General features: G+C 38.9%; 1 protein-coding gene across 1 annotated transcript in view; it reads right to left on the minus strand.

The window, feature by feature from the left end:
- Positions 1-16830, minus strand: part of PPP3CA (protein phosphatase 3 catalytic subunit alpha) — a 199281-nt gene that overhangs the window by 17957 nt on the left and 164494 nt on the right. The window contains exons 8-10 of the mRNA XM_064450024.1: positions 14923-15017; positions 5226-5351; positions 2489-2563 (exon numbers count right to left, since the gene is read on the minus strand). Of these exons, the coding sequence (XP_064306094.1) occupies positions 2489-2563; positions 5226-5351; positions 14923-15017 (296 nt within the window). The remainder of the gene's footprint in view (positions 1-2488; positions 2564-5225; positions 5352-14922; positions 15018-16830) is intronic.

Below are 16830 nucleotides of genomic sequence, written 5' to 3' on the forward strand. Positions count from 1 at the left end.
AGAAATTATTGAAGAATAGTGGAAATGTTGAACCATTACAAGACTGTTAATATACAGCCCTCACAAAAACAGTTTTAAGCAGATAATCATTTCAGTTTCTGTCATCAAGAACACAAATGAAATACATCTTGTTGTTTTTCCCCCACAAGGCAAGGCTCTAAGAAAAAAAAAAATTAAGAAAAGAGAGGGAACTCAGCTACCTTTGAGAGAAAGAGGATTTTCCTTTGTTGTACAGATAATAAATCAGAATGCCCCAGGAAATCATTAAAGATACCAGCCTCTATTTAAATTTAAATCCACCCTCAAATTTACTTTTATGCTTGGATCCTTCAGGGTCTCTTCCATGTGTACGATCCCCACGAGCCCACCACTTCCCGTGGGCTGGAGGTATGAGTGCGCACCCACAGCAAGCTGCAGCTCTAAGGGGATTATCTGGGAAAGCAGACATGAACATATGCCAGCTCTGGTTTTAACTACAATGCTAAAAAAGACGACATTTCTAATATCTTCCTTAACATAATGTTTTACACAGAGAAAGCATTCAATAGAGAAAAAATCTGAAAGCAGATTTAGACAACAGTATTAGCATTACAGTACCAGGGATGGTTTCATCATTCCTCACCTGGAAATTTAACGCTGTTAGATATCGTTATGCAGTACACACACATACAAGCCCGGAGGATTTCAGCCTGCCTCCCTGCTTTGACACCTGCAATGCTGCAAACTCTATGTCTGGAGGAGTGCGGTGGTGAAACTCCCAGGGAGCTGCAGGGGTTCACCCTCCTCCCAGAAAAACTGCAGTAGATGCAGTGACCTCCTGCAGCCGGAGAGGGCTGCTGTGCCCAAAGATCCCTAATGCCTCATCATTTGTGACTCTTCTTTTGAAGACGTGCCGCTGAACTGTAACTTAGGCACGAGAACGCTGACACCGTAAATTTTTAGAAAAGGGCTATAGGCATTGGCCTGTCTATGCTCAATGGCAGTTTATAGTACAACTTTAAAAGAAAGTATTAGGCCAATGCTGAGTTAATTTAAAAATCCTTCCCATGAAGCCTTTGTTTTGGCATTGCATTCAGTGGGATTTCAGCCTGTGCTTAAGTGCTTTCTCGAGCCAAGGATTTTAAGCACATGGTTTTCTTGCTACTGTATTTAATTTGACACAGTTTTTACTCATTGTATGCCTCTGTACTGTTTCACATGCTGGTTTAATTACATAGTAGCTACTTATTTAAATTTCATGAGAAAAAATTGGGCACAATATTCAAACAGGTGTTTTCTTCTCTCCACTGATTACTGGTTTCAATAATTTCAGTCTTTGTCCCAAGTCCTGCAAGATAATTGTTCACATCCACACTCTGTGGTGGCTACAGAATGGGGAATTCCATTTGGTTTTCCAGAGGAAAAGAAAAGCACTATCATCCATACCCTTCTTCTCCATTGCAAAGGAAACATTTGTCAAAACCCGTGATCTAAGATTAAAAATAAAGACTTTGAGAGAGAAGTTTAATTAATAATTACAACTCCATTAAATATTTGTCTTTCTTGAAAGTTCTTCATTTTCCCTGTTAATTCATTCTACCTACAAACAGCTTGAGATTATTTGGTAGTGTTAGATTTTTTCCCAGATTATTTTTTAATATTTCTGTTCTCCTAGATCTATTTTTTTTTAAAACACTGAAAGCATCCATAGTAAAAATGTTAGGGATGTGTGGGATGTTTTTTCAGTTTTGCTCAATTGAGAAGGGACATTCGGGAAAGCTGCAATTTACTCTTGCACAACCTAACAGAAAATGTCTAATAAAACAAACTGACTTCGAAGAATCCCCAAATTGCAAGACATAAAGTATCCTTTACAGTAAAATCAACAGGTACAAGGCAACTTATCAACATATAAACTCCAACCCAAGTGACAACAGAAGTGATCATTCCTCTCTTCTTAGCAAAAATGTCAGGTCAGAACATTCTGACCTGTTTGCATGTTTATTTTTATTGATTATATTGCTTCTCAAAGCCTTTTAGATACACAAGTGCATTAAAAGAGGTGACTAATGAAATATTTCAAGTACAAGTCTTCCAAAGTTGCAGTCCTGACGTTCTGGAAGGAGCTCTGCAGGAAGCTTATTTCATTGTAGGAAGATCATTTCACTGATATAATTAAACTTCCTATGGGAAACCCTGGGTTCTTATGCATAAAATCAACATCTGACCCCTTCATGACAACACAACGCAGATTTAATGGCGGGAAATACATGGGTTTTTTGTCCTTAAACAAAAGTGTTAAGACCAAGGAAAGTGTTAGAACAGGGAAGGAGTTCCATTAATTCTTTCCAAAGCATGCAATAAGCAAATCCACTGGAGTCTAGCAGAACAGTTGCTTTCAGCAGCACAGAACTTAAACAGGACCCAGAAAATTATCCCAGGGTTAGTAAATAAACTTTTAAAGTAGTTTCAAGGCAAACAATCTCAACCAAGGGCAGGAGGCTCTTACCATCAAACCCATCTTCCTCTGTCCCCAGTTCATCATCTGAGCAGATGTTCAGCACATTTACCAGCATCTCTGTCACTAAAATGGAAAACAAATGCAATATGCTGATATTAGGCTTCCCTCATCTGTCAGAGAGCAAACTCAGCTGTAGCAGTGTTAATGAAAATTCAGTACAGAAATGGCACCCACTTATTTAAACAACATGGGCCTTGTTTTATGCACATAGTAACATAAGCTTGAAGTGTTTTGTGTAGTTAATAAAAAATACTGGTGTCCATAAAAATTGTTCCAAATATAATGAACATGACTACAAACAGACCTGAAAAAATTAATGTGTTTACAACCTCTTTTTTACACTTCTCAATGAACTAGGTAACTTTTGTTTTCACCCCGTCAGTATATTTTTGCCTTTCACTCAACTTGGACAGCAGAACTGACCACTCTCCTCGTGCTGCTACATTGCAGTAGGACTTTAATTCCCTGCTTAGCAAAAGGAATGACAATTTTTCAATCAAAAAAGTTACAGTAAGAGGGATCACAGAATATTTATTTCTTTATCCAGGTTTTGGACACTGTACTTTCAGTTCAACAAAACATTAACCCGTGGAAGATGTCTACAAAGGGGTAGTGTCTCTTGAAATCCAGGGCAAATAGACTAGTTGATTGTTGTAGGTCCTTTCCAGCCATTATTGGCGAATTCAGAATATAATCAGCTTGCTTACTTTGCAACTCAGGCATGGAAGGGTCAGCCTCAGGCTACCCCTAATCTGGTCCCAGCTCTTTCTGGAAAGGCAATGGTGAGACACTAACCAGAGAGCACACAGAGTAAGAACAGCCCAAAAAAAAACCCAAAACACCCCAGCAAAAATCACAACCAAGAAAATAGAATTTAGAGATCAAAAAAGCCAAGGTTATGAGGTAAACCATGAAATCATTAGCAGATTGAGAAAAACTCCACTACATCTACATGTAGTAAGCATCATTAAAAGGGTTACTAGGCATGTCTAGCCTTGCACTAGCTATACAGATTGAAAGTTTAAGTTTTTTAATCAAGTGGTTATTAAAATACTCTTCTGTGACAAGTATGATGGCTTAGCACATTAGAAGGGTGGGACACAGCTATATTTTTCCTACATTAGTGAAGGATCTAATGTTTTCCTTTGACAGGATTAGTGGAAAGACTTTCCACATTAACAACCACCAGCAAAACTATCAGCTTCCTACCTTGATTAGCCATTAAGGAAAAAAATCTATAAAAAAAAGGAAATAAATAAAACACTTTGCAGAACATCAACTCTTACATCCATGAGTTTTGTTTTTCAGAGAAAGGGAAAAAACTGATTTCATCTCTCAGGGTCTTAAAATTTCCAAAGAACTGGTAAAAGTCACCACCAGGAAGACATCAAGGAGGAAAAAAACCCAACCAAAATCCAAGAAAAAAGATGAAGGAGAGTTCATGGTCTCAGAACCTCAACAAATCTGTCTGTGCATCCTGCAGCCTCACCTGAGGAGGCCACCAATGGGAAACCTCTGGAAAAATGACCTTACAGAGCATCTTGCAGAACCGCAATGTGTACGGAGAACAGGCCCATCCTAAAAACAGCTTGGCTAAGTTTACGGCCAAAGAAAATGAAAGGGTTTTATCTGCTTCACAAGAGTCTGCAACACGCGTCAGGGTGGATTATGTAATGTCTCCATTAGTGGAAACAGCTGTCTATTCTTTGTTAATCCCTATTTTATTGTCTATCTGCTTTGTTCACAGAGACCTCAGGCATCTCACCAGAGGCTTTCCTAGCACAAAAGAGTAGCTGAAAACAAAGCCGGTCATGACTGCAGGTAAGAGCCACAGCTGGCTGTATTTCCAGCTGCCTATTAAGAGAGAACTGTTATTCCAAGCAGCTTTTAAGAGTTTATTATAGTTTTCTGGCAGTAATTGCTGTTGCAGCAATATACTATAATGGACAGATCAAAGCAAGCTTCATCTCAGGCTCTGAATAAAATGACTTGGGGTTTAAGCAGTTTGCATTATGTATTCATTTAATATGTTAGACCAAAGTGTTGCCATGCCTTTTGTGCGCTTGCCATTCATAGCATGAAGTTGTCTTCAGGCAACATCAAGAGCATCATGTTTCAATAAAACATCATTTATGTTCTTTAGAGTCTTCTTGCCAGCGACGAGGCACTGTACGCCCCGGGCAGAGAAAGGTCTGAGGAGCAGGTTTTCCTTCTTCCTGCCATCTCTACTCTCTCCAGGAACAGTTAACCAGACTGGGCCTTAGCATCATCAGCTCTGTGTTTTCTGGTGAAAAAGCAACCCATCATCATCCTATCAGAAAGGTTAGTTGGGTAAGGATGTAACCATGATGCAGTGAAGTCTGTTGTGATGTCCCTTGAGCAGTAAGCAATATCCAAGGGAACGCCCAAGACCTTATAAAGGAACAACTAATAAGAATTTCATTCAGTGAATGCACCTCTGGTCTGCAATTCCATAAGGTCTATTTCTATAGCAGAAACATAACAGCATCATAGCCTGGAAGGAGTGGAAATTATAAAAGCATACGAGAAGTGTGATTAACTATTGGCAGTTGCCTGCCCTTCTGAGGCCTGTTTCTTCAAATTTGTCCACAAAAGCAAGTAATCTGTCTTAAAGTTATTCTTGCCATTTCAAATAAAGAAGGCCACGTGCATAGTGACTAAGAAACCGTCTTGCAGTTTCTACGAACAGAGCCAATTTACGTACCTTTCTCACCCACAAACGGCAAGGACCAGGTAAACACATCCATGAAGTTTGGAAGCCAGTACGGATGAGGGGAGCAGTTGAACTGTCTGATATTCATAACGTTGTTCTCATATTTCAATACTGCAGCTAGAAGGGAGAAAGGAAAGAGACAAAAGAGACATCAGCCATGCACATATGACTGGCTACCAGAGCAGTAATGCTCATAGTGTGCACAGCCTGCAGAGCTGCACAACAGCTTTCAACCGCTTGACCCAGCGGCAGCACTCGACTCCTAGTTATAATAGGATATAACCTCAAAGAATTTGCAAGCCATTTCCATTCTGAAAGCAGTGTCATCAGCTTTCTCTGACACTAAGACGGGTTGGTAAGTGAATTAATAACTCTGAGTAGTCATGAATGTAGGCTCTGGGATCTGCCACCACCAGGGAACGAGACAGACTATCCACAACTACCCATTTCACACAGTTACCTGAGCTCCTCACAACCACACTTTGGAGATAACAGAAAAGCATTTATCACTCAAAGTTTGAATGCTACTCTTCCAATGAACACTTCCAATATATTTCATTCATAGTACTGTACAACAGATGATACTTTCTTCTCACATTTTTCAAACTCTAGGCACACGAGGCTGTGCTCCCAATGCTACGAGTGAATAATAATACGTAACAATTTCTTGTGCACCATTTAAAATACCTAACATTCTTGTCAACACACACAGACAGACTACATTTGCTAATGGGCGGAAATATAGACATTTATGCCATTGCCACTTTTTAAAGCACCAAGTCAACTTCAGCGCTAACTTGTGTTAATGGACTTCAGGTTCACATCTGAAACAGGATATGATTAACTTTAACCTCTTTTCTCAATATTAATAGAACAAAGCAAATCAAGGTATTACAAAGCATATCAGTAAGAAACAGCTATTTATTTCTAGAAGAGACCATAGCTGTACCCAGGCCCAGTGCAGTCAAAAGTCAGATGAAAGAGGGAAAGGCTGAATGTGGCTTGGGTAGAGAGGGCAGACAGCGTAGGCAGTAAAGTAATCATGTTGAAAATGTGGCAGATGAAATAAAATGAACTCTAAAATAACACTTATTTAACTACCCTTATCAAAACTCATTTTCCAAAGCATGAGGTTTGCCCAACACTATGCGAACACTACCTTCCACACCAAAACTAGACTTTCATGCACTTCTAAAATTTTTTATAGCAATAAGTAGTTATTAGGGTGCTCAAACCTCAGGCCATTCACTGAGACCACCTGGAAGAACACAGAATGGAGATGGGTTCAGCAGCTGTTTGTATCACAGGTCTGTTTGTTGGCTTCAAAAGAATGTATTGACAGAGAGCTTTCAGTAATATGGTCTTTCAATAAAAATCATCCAGTGCTGGATTTCTGTTGCTCACTTTATGGGCCAAGTGCCTCAGCTTGGGAAACAGTGAAACTAAATCTCATCCCTTCCTTCTTTTTTATTCCCTTTTCTGTCTTCTTGCAAAGGCACATGTAAAGAAAAATCTTGATAATGCAGTTGAAGACTCAACCTGGTAACAGTATCTCTAACCTAATCAGGGTATATTTTAATTTACATAATCTGTTTCCTGAAATTCAGTAATTTCTAAATTGCACAGGTACAGAATACATATGCTGTTGGATGTGATGAAACAGAAGAGCAAGTATTTCTTTGCTCATAGAGAAAAAGGTAATCTGAGATGATCACCTAAAACCAAAGGGAGTCACAACTATCCTGACCACAAAGACATAAAAGTTTTTAAACACTAGTTACAGGAGACTGCAGACAGGACCTTTAATCAACATGGGACTAACACAAGCTGAAGCTTCCACCCACTGTAAAACGTGCTGGCACTTCACACTTTTATTACTGGAAAAACAAGGGTGGAGTTTCAGTTTTTAAAAGACAGCTCAGTGAACTCTACATGAAGTTTGGTGGTCATCTTACTACTGGCATATACATATAGTGCTGAACACAATCGCCACTCAGATGCTTAACTCTCAGACAGACAGAATGGACTTCACTACGTCTTGCTGGTCATCGCCTGATCTTGTAGCAGTTCTAGTTCTGTAGCTGTAGATGAGCTGTCATCAAATATTTTTTACGCTAGAGACAATGTACTGAACGTACTGGAAGATATGTATGTTACTTTACATAAATCATCTTCAATTTGCCTTTTGAGCTAGGAATGAAGCCATCCTGATGGGACCTATTAACCTGTCACCTTCAGAACAGTCCTCCACAGCTTTAGTCAAAGAAAAACAAATCAAGGAAGCAACACACATGATATTGCCTTCATGAATGATTAAACAGCATGACTCAAAAGTATGTCAGAAATATACCACAACAAAGACACGTAGAGAAGGAGGTATATCATACTTTGTTTTTGCCTTTCCTCCAGCCTTTCCCCCTGTGGCTCCCCAGGGAGGAACACAGTTCCAGGGGCTGGTTATCACTTAAGAGCCAGCAATGAAGTTGCATGACTGCAATATGGCACAGCACCATAGGAAATGCAGTGTATCACAATGTTGGCTGAAGGGGGTGAACAATCTCTTCTGATTATTCATTTCCTTCCACTGACTAACGTGTATGTCAGTCAGACAAGAAACTTTTTTTGATGCACTAGACAGTTGCTTCCCACAAAAATTAAACAGGTTGCTAAATGTCTTCCATTTTGTGGCCAATGACAGAGTCAAGAGTGACCTGGGAATTTCCAAAGCCTACTCACTGATAGTCACAGAAACCGGCTCACTAATATTTAGGCGAACTTTTGCCAGGCAGACAACCTCCATTTAAATAAACCACATTTGACTCTTGCCCATCCTAGTCTGACAGTTGGCAGCCATTCTGCTCCTCAGCAAAATAAAAATGGCTTAATATTGCTATTAGCAAAAATGAGAAAACTAGTGTCAATGCTCTTAATATTTCCATCACTTTTTGGCTGAAATTACATGTGGCAGATCGAAATTCATTCTCCTTCTATTACAGTGACACAATTGCATAATAAAAATAGTTTGTGGCTTTACAGCAAAAATGAATCAAAACCACCCAAAAAGGATCACTTAATGGTTGTGAAGATTCATTTAGAAGGACTAAAACTTCAAATTCATCATCCTCGTGAGCTGAGGTAGTTCTCCTTTTCACTATTTCTTCAATTTAGCCATTAGGTCTATTTCTAAATTCTGCGAAAGTTGAATAAATCATTTTTACACAGAACTTTTGAAAGCCTGAAGCATAAGCAGAACAGTTGGAAAACATCAAATTAAATATAAATGGCTTTAGTCGGGTTAGTTTTTTTATTTAAAGGAAGATAATTTATTTTGAGATTACTATTAAAAAATTTGTCATACCACCTTATCAATTTATATACCTGAGTATCTTACAAAAGCAAGTTCTGCTAACAGTATTTTAAAAACTATTCTCCTCTGTAAGTGACCTATACGGCTCCCCCCCAAATGACTTCAAAAGCCACTTGAAGAAGAATAACACTATACAATAAAGCGGGGTAATAACAGAGACAGAAGTCTTCTAAAATAACCCTACTCTTAAAAGAATACAATAAAGCAGGGTGGTTACCAGTATCACAAATACTTTTCTGGAGTTTTAATTTAAAATCTTTCATTTACAAGCACAATGTACACAAAATATTTTCATTAGGCAATTAATGGAGATTGTATTTAACATTAAACAAACTGGCTCTTGTTATGATTGTGCAGAAGAAGAAAACTTCACGTGGATCAAGGACAAAATCCTTCTCAGGTAAGAGCAGGAGCTTCCCTGAGCTATTTTGGCCCCCTGCCTTCTTTAGTCATAAATGGTTTTTTTCCCCTCTCCGTTGGCTCAGAAAAGGTTTGCGGCTTTCACCTCTGCTTAATTTCTCAGTCCACATCAACTCGATGCCTAAGTAGCTATTGGAGACCCCAGCTGCCTGGAAAGAGCAGGAATCTTTTGAAGGTTATATGACTACATGCCACACAGCTGCTGATGGAAGAGACAGAAGGAAGAGGGATGGGTTCCTTTGGTTATGAATCCTGTAACTGAGGAAAACCTCACTCTCTCCAACATTTGCTTATTATTCCAGGCTGCAACTTCTCTTTCCAAACATATACTCAGACAGATGCTAGCAAACCAAGCCACTAGCCACAGATTTATCATGTATAATCATCAACCAGAGCAAGAATTTTATTTTATTATTCTTAATAGCCACACGCATTTTAACCTAATTCTGGTACTTGCTGTTGTAAATGAGTTTTAGAAGGTAATGTTTTGTAAAGTGAAGATGTGCAGATATCCCAAATGATATTATATGTCTTTCCAATGCTAGTAAACTGAGATATCGGATGCTGAAATCACATTAGAGTGAAATGAAACACTAACGCAGCAGGCAAAGGACATTCATACTGTTTAGCTTTAAGCATTTAACATAGGTACCTAAGGCTGGAAATATGGGTGGTGAAAAATGTGCAGGTAAGAAACCTCCTTCCTTCAGCTAGAAATGGAGACAGCTCTTTTCATCTTCTCAGGGTCAAATATAAGCACCTAGTGCCATCTGAGACCCCCTGGGGTATCTCCTTGGTCTCCCTCAGTTAAAGATGAGCCTGGATTGCCCATGTCTCCTGTGTCATACCTGTCTGATCTGAGTGGATGTCTCAGACGCCTCTGGCATCTCAAATGGCTCCTTAAAAGCCTATACTTTGGGAGGTGGATTAAGGCCTTAAGCAACGTGAACAACATTAAACGGTGTGACTGACAGTTCAGACTTACCCCAAAAATCACATATCCTGCTTCAAGATCTGCTGAAGCATTTTTCAGTATAAATTAATTGATAACATTTCCATCAGAGGAAAAAAATAATGAGCGTGGTAGAAATACTAGCCCAGAATGAACTACATGCTTTTATATAAACCACCTCAAAATAATTTTAGCAAACAAGTTAACCAACTTTCTTGTAATTCTTTTCAGAAAACATTTAGAAAGTAAATTCAGGGAAAGGTCTTTCAAATTCTTCATACCTAAGAAAGAATTTCAATTTCTGATTTAATGCCAAATTAACTTCAGCATTAACTGTGCAACTGGGAACAGTGCCTTCTCCTGCAGCGGAGTTGCTAAGTAACCACAGTGTTTTCTGCCCAAGACGGGTCAGGGATAAGGGTTAGTAAAATGCTTAAGGAGTTTGAATATTATCAAAGGGAAAAAAATTATTTACTGTACAAGGTAATGATGTAAATATTCCAGTACAGAAGACGGGCTAATTGCAATTGAGAAAATATTCCCTTACAGATTTCTGAAGATTTTTATTTTACATGTGCAATTGCATCTTCCAAATAAACAGTGCAATAGCATTGAAGATTTTATCATTAGACTGCAAAAATCACTTTTGGCAAACTTCTCTGCGTTGGCAATGAGATGGCCTAGATACCCTGACAGCTCATCTTTAAAAGCTTTTGTTTCCGTGACAAGCCCTCATCACAATAGCAGAGATAAAGCAGTAAAGAAAACTGATAGGGCAAACAGAAGGGTACGCCGCTTTTCTTTCTGAAAGATCATCCCTGTCTTCCAGGTATATTACTCTGCCCTTTTCCAATAGGAAAATAATATTCCTGGTAGATCCATTTGGATCAGGTATATTTCTTCACATGTGTCTATGGTATACCACGTGCTGATACTTATACACATTTCATTGATATATTACTTATTTGATACATTAACAAGCATACGGATGTTTCTAGTATCCCAAACTCCCCTGCATACTTTCTTTGTTTCTTTCCTTCATCATCTGCTTTTCTTTTCAGCAACACCAAGTGTATGCTGCAGCATGTTGGAAGAGACATCATGTTATTTTTTTCCAATAGCTTCGGATTCTCTGGTGGCTATCTCACCACTACGAAACCTAATCTTTTAAAAGTGTTCAAAAGATAATAGTCTGTCTTTAGACAGCTAGTTAAAATTGTTCACTCAGCCAAAAAGCAGGCACTTACTGAAGTGACAGCCAGACACTAAAATATGAAGTATTGCCAATGATTTACAAATAAATTGCCTGCCCCTGTAGAACTTCTGTAAAATCTTTCACTTGGGTGTTTGTTTGTTTGTTTTTTGGCACGAACAGCATTACAGCAAGCCTTAATTAAGGCGTTAGGAAATATTAAATGTGGGAATGAAAGTTTAGACACGGTACAAGGCCATCAGATCATACAATGCAGTAATTTTTGGCACCATCTTATTCTGTTGCTATAGAGAATATCTTCTAGTGATGTGCAGCCTTGAATCCAGGGGTAAACCTGTACTTACACAACCCTCTCAGAGTTTCATGATCAGTTCAGCCTTCCTCCAAGGCCCTGAAGTCACACATAACTATCACAATCCAATTAACATTTATCTTCTTGCATGAGGAGTTTTGATCCTCTTCAGAAGGAGTAGTCTTAGAAAGTCATTAATGCATTGGTATTTCTTGTAACAAGTTTTAATAATAATCTTCAAGTATTTTTTCTTTATTCCCTTTAATAATATAAATGAGAGCAGAAATGTTTGAGAAAGCTATGAAGACACTGAACAGAAGCTCAGAAATTGCCAAAAACCACATGTATAAATTCCTCCCGTTCGCCAGTGCTCTCCATTATAATGAATATGGAAGGCATAACAATAATGAAGAAGGATAGTCTTGGAAAGAGGAGGGACACTGGGGTCCCCATATCCAGGCAGCTTCTGAGTCTCTGAATCACCCCCTGAAAGCATATCTCTCCGTCTCCATTAACTACCCAGGGAACCCCCAACAGGAGCCTCCTAACTGAAAAACCTAGCTTTGGCACCCGAAGTTGTGCATGTGTGTGGGCTGGGGTTGTGGCAGGACCAGCAGCCACATGATGGACAAATTACACACACAGCCTTCATGAGGCAATGGCCAGTAACCAAGAGGATATAGAAAATTCCCTTTGGTGCCAGAAACCAGTGGAGCAAAGCCAAAGGAGATTCCTATGGTGGGTCGGTACTGTGAGACAGCCCATGCAGAGGGTCCATAGCAGCATTATTAACAGCAGATATGCTGAACATGATCTTGTTTGGGTAGCTTATCTTCACCTATTCCTGCTGAACCTCCTTTTGCTCTGGGAATGTTGCCTCCTTACTGCTCTTTGAGGAGGAAATATCTGATCCCAGTGGCTGCTCTCCAGCAGGGACTGAATAAGCCCTTGGATAAAGCTGGCAACCAAGCCCACTCCTTCTGAAGTGCTTTGAAGAAATACGAGAAAGTGCATCTGCTTTAATGGGTATGAGAACTATCAACCTGAGGTACAAAATGAGCATTCCTAGCCCCTTGCAGCTTTTCTTTTTTAAAATGTATTTATCTTAAACAATGCTGCATAGAAATGACCCATTCATGTCAGTGGGAGATAAAGCCTCTCAGGAATTTATTTAGGGTGACTTCAGCTAAGTGATGAGCAGAAGAATACTAAGAATGTATACTGGAAAGGAAGACACTTACTAGTACAGGAGTTACTCTCCTTCTAAGGTCTAACAGTAACCAAAACCCCAAATTATCTGTAAAAATCAATCAGGTTCTGCACCAGTGCATGATGAGTCAGCTAGAGCAACTGTCCTGCAATACCTCTGGATGGAAAAACCTTCCTTTGCCTCCTGAAGTCAGTCAGTCAGAAGCTCTGTGTTCTTAGTCAATGGATCTGCTGCAAATCAAGGAAGCCAACAAGTAGCCATGTTTTGGCCTGACTGAGGATGATGGTGTTTTTCTTTCTTGAAGAGGGAAGCAAGCACCCAAACACTACCCAGATGAAGATGCATGAGCAATACAGCATGAAAAACTATGCATGATATACTTTAGATACCAAGAGCCAGTGCAATCAGTCACATGAAATAATGCTTCAAAACTTCTAATGAGAGAAAAGGAGGCAGTTAAACCCAACAGAAATTCATTACAAAGCTGCTAAAGGTCAGCTTCTAAATTCACAAGTCATACATTAAAGACTGGCAGACCAGTGCTGATCTTGCACCACTGCTGACTTGCCTGAGCTCACTCAGAGCAGATATCGCCTGCAGCACCCCCGAACTTCAGCTGTGACTGTGGATACCAGCGCCTCTCAGCAGCTGGCCTACAGCCTTTCACCAGAAAAGGGTTTCCAGCAGTTTTAAAACCTGCCTGCCACAGCAGAGCATCCTGGAAGAAGGGAAATGACCCTCTCTTCCAAAACAGAGATAATGGAGAAGCACTTCTCTTCACTGCCCAAAATCTGTGGTTTCAAATTAAAGATTTCAGATACTATAAATCATTGTTTTACATTTAACTTTTGCCTTCATGACAGAAATCACACATTGTTCACCTATTGCCTTCATGTGCACAGAACTGCCTCCATGCAGCAAGAAACAAAAGGTGCACACTTTCTGTCACCTCACTTGTACAGACCCGTCATCGATCTGCCTTTGACGCAAAGCAGCCAACCCAGAGAGTAAACACACTTTCCCACCAACAGCAATGACGCTGCCATGAAAATTAACACATTCCGTGTTTCACCCTGCACTTTTTGCGTTGCTAGCAGAGTCCCTGTATGATTTACTTTTACAAAAGTAGCTACTGACACCTTCGCTTGCATGTTTTTTGCAGAATGTTTTTATTAATTTTTCCACAAGTTGAGAACATTGGTGTGTACAAACCCCATTATCCAACAGTGAAGTGTTTCGTTTGCTTGCATACAGTTCTTGGCATAACAGCTTTTAGATTATACATTTTCCAATATAAAATGATGTCTGACAAAACTTTCTTTTGCAAGTTCAAAAAAATATTTTTTTTTAAAAATTGCTTACTTCTTTTACAGGCAAACATCCAAATTAAAAATGTCTCTTCTCAAGAAAGACTCTCTTTGCAAGGGAGCTACTTTCCAGAATATAACTGAGAAAAAAATTATTTTTTTCTGCTCACAGAGGAACACAAATAACTTTACCTTTACTGGGAACAGGAGAAAGTAAACATTACTGCTCATTTCAAGATATAGAAGGACAGGTTTATTAGAATGCTTTATTTTTAGAAACCGGAGAATCCGCAAATACTTGTAATCAGTGGATTCAGTGGAGTCCTTACAGAGTGCCCAGTGGCTGCTTATTCATGCAGTAACTTTTTTTTTTTGGTTAATGATATTTCATTTCCTACATAATAGTTTTCAAGTATTTAAAAAAACCCCTAAAACATAAAGGAATTCAGACAATCTCTCCCATGCTTTATCCACTGATGACCTGTCAAAGTTTTTTAGCTGGCTAGAGGGTTTGCATATACAAACTCCATTAATTTTATTGGAAAGGAGCAAAGGGACAAATAATTATAAGGAACACTGGGCTCTGAACATCTCACCCACAGCATTTCTTAATATACCCCGCTTCGTTAATAGAGCTGTTTTCAGTTTTGCTTCCTGTGTAACATTTACTTAATAACTTGCAGTCAAAACACAGAAATATCCTAAGGCATATTAGAATCTACAGTTATGTTCAGAGGCATACATCTGCCTGTGATGAATTTAATTAGATTTGTATTATGTAATAAACAGAATGGGCATGGACTAATAAATAGATGAAGAAAACATGCATGAACTAATAAGTAAAGGAGTGAAAAAGAAAACCAATGCAATATATTTGAGTAAAGAGAAGTGCAGTCTACTGTATAACAACAGGAATTAAATTCTTACCTTTGTTATTGTATACATCTAGATAGTTTGGTGCTGAAAAAATTGTGATTAGGGAAGGGAAGCCTGTGGTTTGGCTTTTCCTGTACATACGATACCTAAAAGGAAAGAGAAGATACTAATCATTGCCCCATATTGTCTGTATATTTGTCACTGACCAAATATAGTGCAAAACACCCTAGTACATTACTGCACTGGCTGTTAAGAAATGCCAAGACAGAAAAATATGCATACGTGCTTTTTAAAGCCGTGGAAAAAAGCATTTCCTGCAGGTTTATTCATTATATCCGTTTGGGATGGCCAGGGGCCCACACCATGCTTGAAAGCTGTGTCTCTGTCTTAAATTTAGTGAGCCAGAGGTGGTTTTTGTTATGAATTCACTCAGTGCCCATCCCTGAATCCAGGTGGCCTCTGTGCATGTGCACCCCAGGACATTCCCAGACTTTCCCTCCATCGGACTGTGGGTTAAGACAAGCTCCAGTACTGTGCCTTGGAGATGCACAGTACTGCTTTCAGAAGAGAAGTGCACATCTTCCACGACCCCACAACTGCCTGCCCTCTCTGTGCATGCAAGTGATGGCAAGGCCAGGGGAGATGGAAAGTATGAGAAGGGGAGGGAAAGCAGGGGGTCCAGTATTTGCAGTGCTGTACCTAATCTCATCCACTCTATTAGCCAGTTTATTAATGCTTGCAATTCTTCATTACCTAACCTTGCTGCCTTATGAAAAACAAAAGGCTTATTGGACCAACATAATCAATCAAGAATTAAACCTGCAAGTAATTGGAAGCAAACCAACTAAACAGTACTTTTGTCTTACTAAGACACAAGTTAACACCAAATACTGCTCTCTAGTCTTCAGCTGCAAGAAACTGAAGAATTTGGCAAACATCCACAATCATTGCACCGAAACCCTTATATAGTTTCAATGCAATCCCTTCTACAAAATTTGATTTTTCACCCTTTATTGGAAAGCAATACCATAAAAATGAAATTTCATTACCCTTGGGTATTTCATGCCAGTTATTTTTGGCAGAGTAATAGCTTGCTTTTAATTGCATTGAGGTTTTTAAGTATGCGATAATTCAAACATTCAGAATAGCTTTTTATATGCACAGTGAATATCGACCTCATTCCTACAATCTTGCTACTTTATCTTTTATTATTATTCAGTTTGGATAAAGTTTCTACCTCCAAATAAACACATTAATAATTTACGGAAGATATGCAAAGCTATTTGTTCAGATACTAGTCCTTCATTAAAAATCTCACAAGTATGGTAAATTTCAATGAATAGATGATTTTTTAATAATTTTTTTAAAGTAGCATAAAACATTGTATCTTTACACTGACAATAGTTTCATGAGGCAAGCATCGACACCATCCAGTGCTTGACCTTGACTGTTTCTGCACACAGTGTCTTAATAAACTCCTTAAATTCATTAATGATACTCCTGCATAAAATAACTTTTGACTACTGAGTTTCACAAGTTTATTTTCTTGATAAAGCGTAAAACCAGTAGGCCCAGAAGTTTCAGGTAGGTGTGAAAGATTTAAGAGATGACAATTCTGGCCTTCATGAGCCCAATCGCTTCCCAGGCATTGTGGCAATCAGTGTGTCAGAAGTCTCAAGCACATTTGCAAAACTTCTTTTTCTGAGCTGAATTTGTTTTCCTTCCCAAGTTTGGCATCCAAATAACTTTTGGTCATTTTATGCCACTTAAAATCGCTAAGGCTAAGTAAGTAGGATATATGAGGATTCATTAAGTCCTGTAACTCAGTAATAATCATGTAAAAGACATTCTAATGCCAGTGTATGTTTTTATAGCATTAATAAAAAGCGAGAGCTGTTGCACCTTAATTTTAAGCTTTCCAGTTCATTTTCACCAGTTGTTCTTTCTTTCCTTGCTCTG

The sequence above is a fragment of the Phalacrocorax carbo genome, chromosome 4, assembly GCF_963921805.1.
Source record: "Phalacrocorax carbo chromosome 4, bPhaCar2.1, whole genome shotgun sequence".
In the NCBI taxonomy this organism is placed as follows: Eukaryota; Metazoa; Chordata; class Aves; order Suliformes; family Phalacrocoracidae; genus Phalacrocorax; species Phalacrocorax carbo.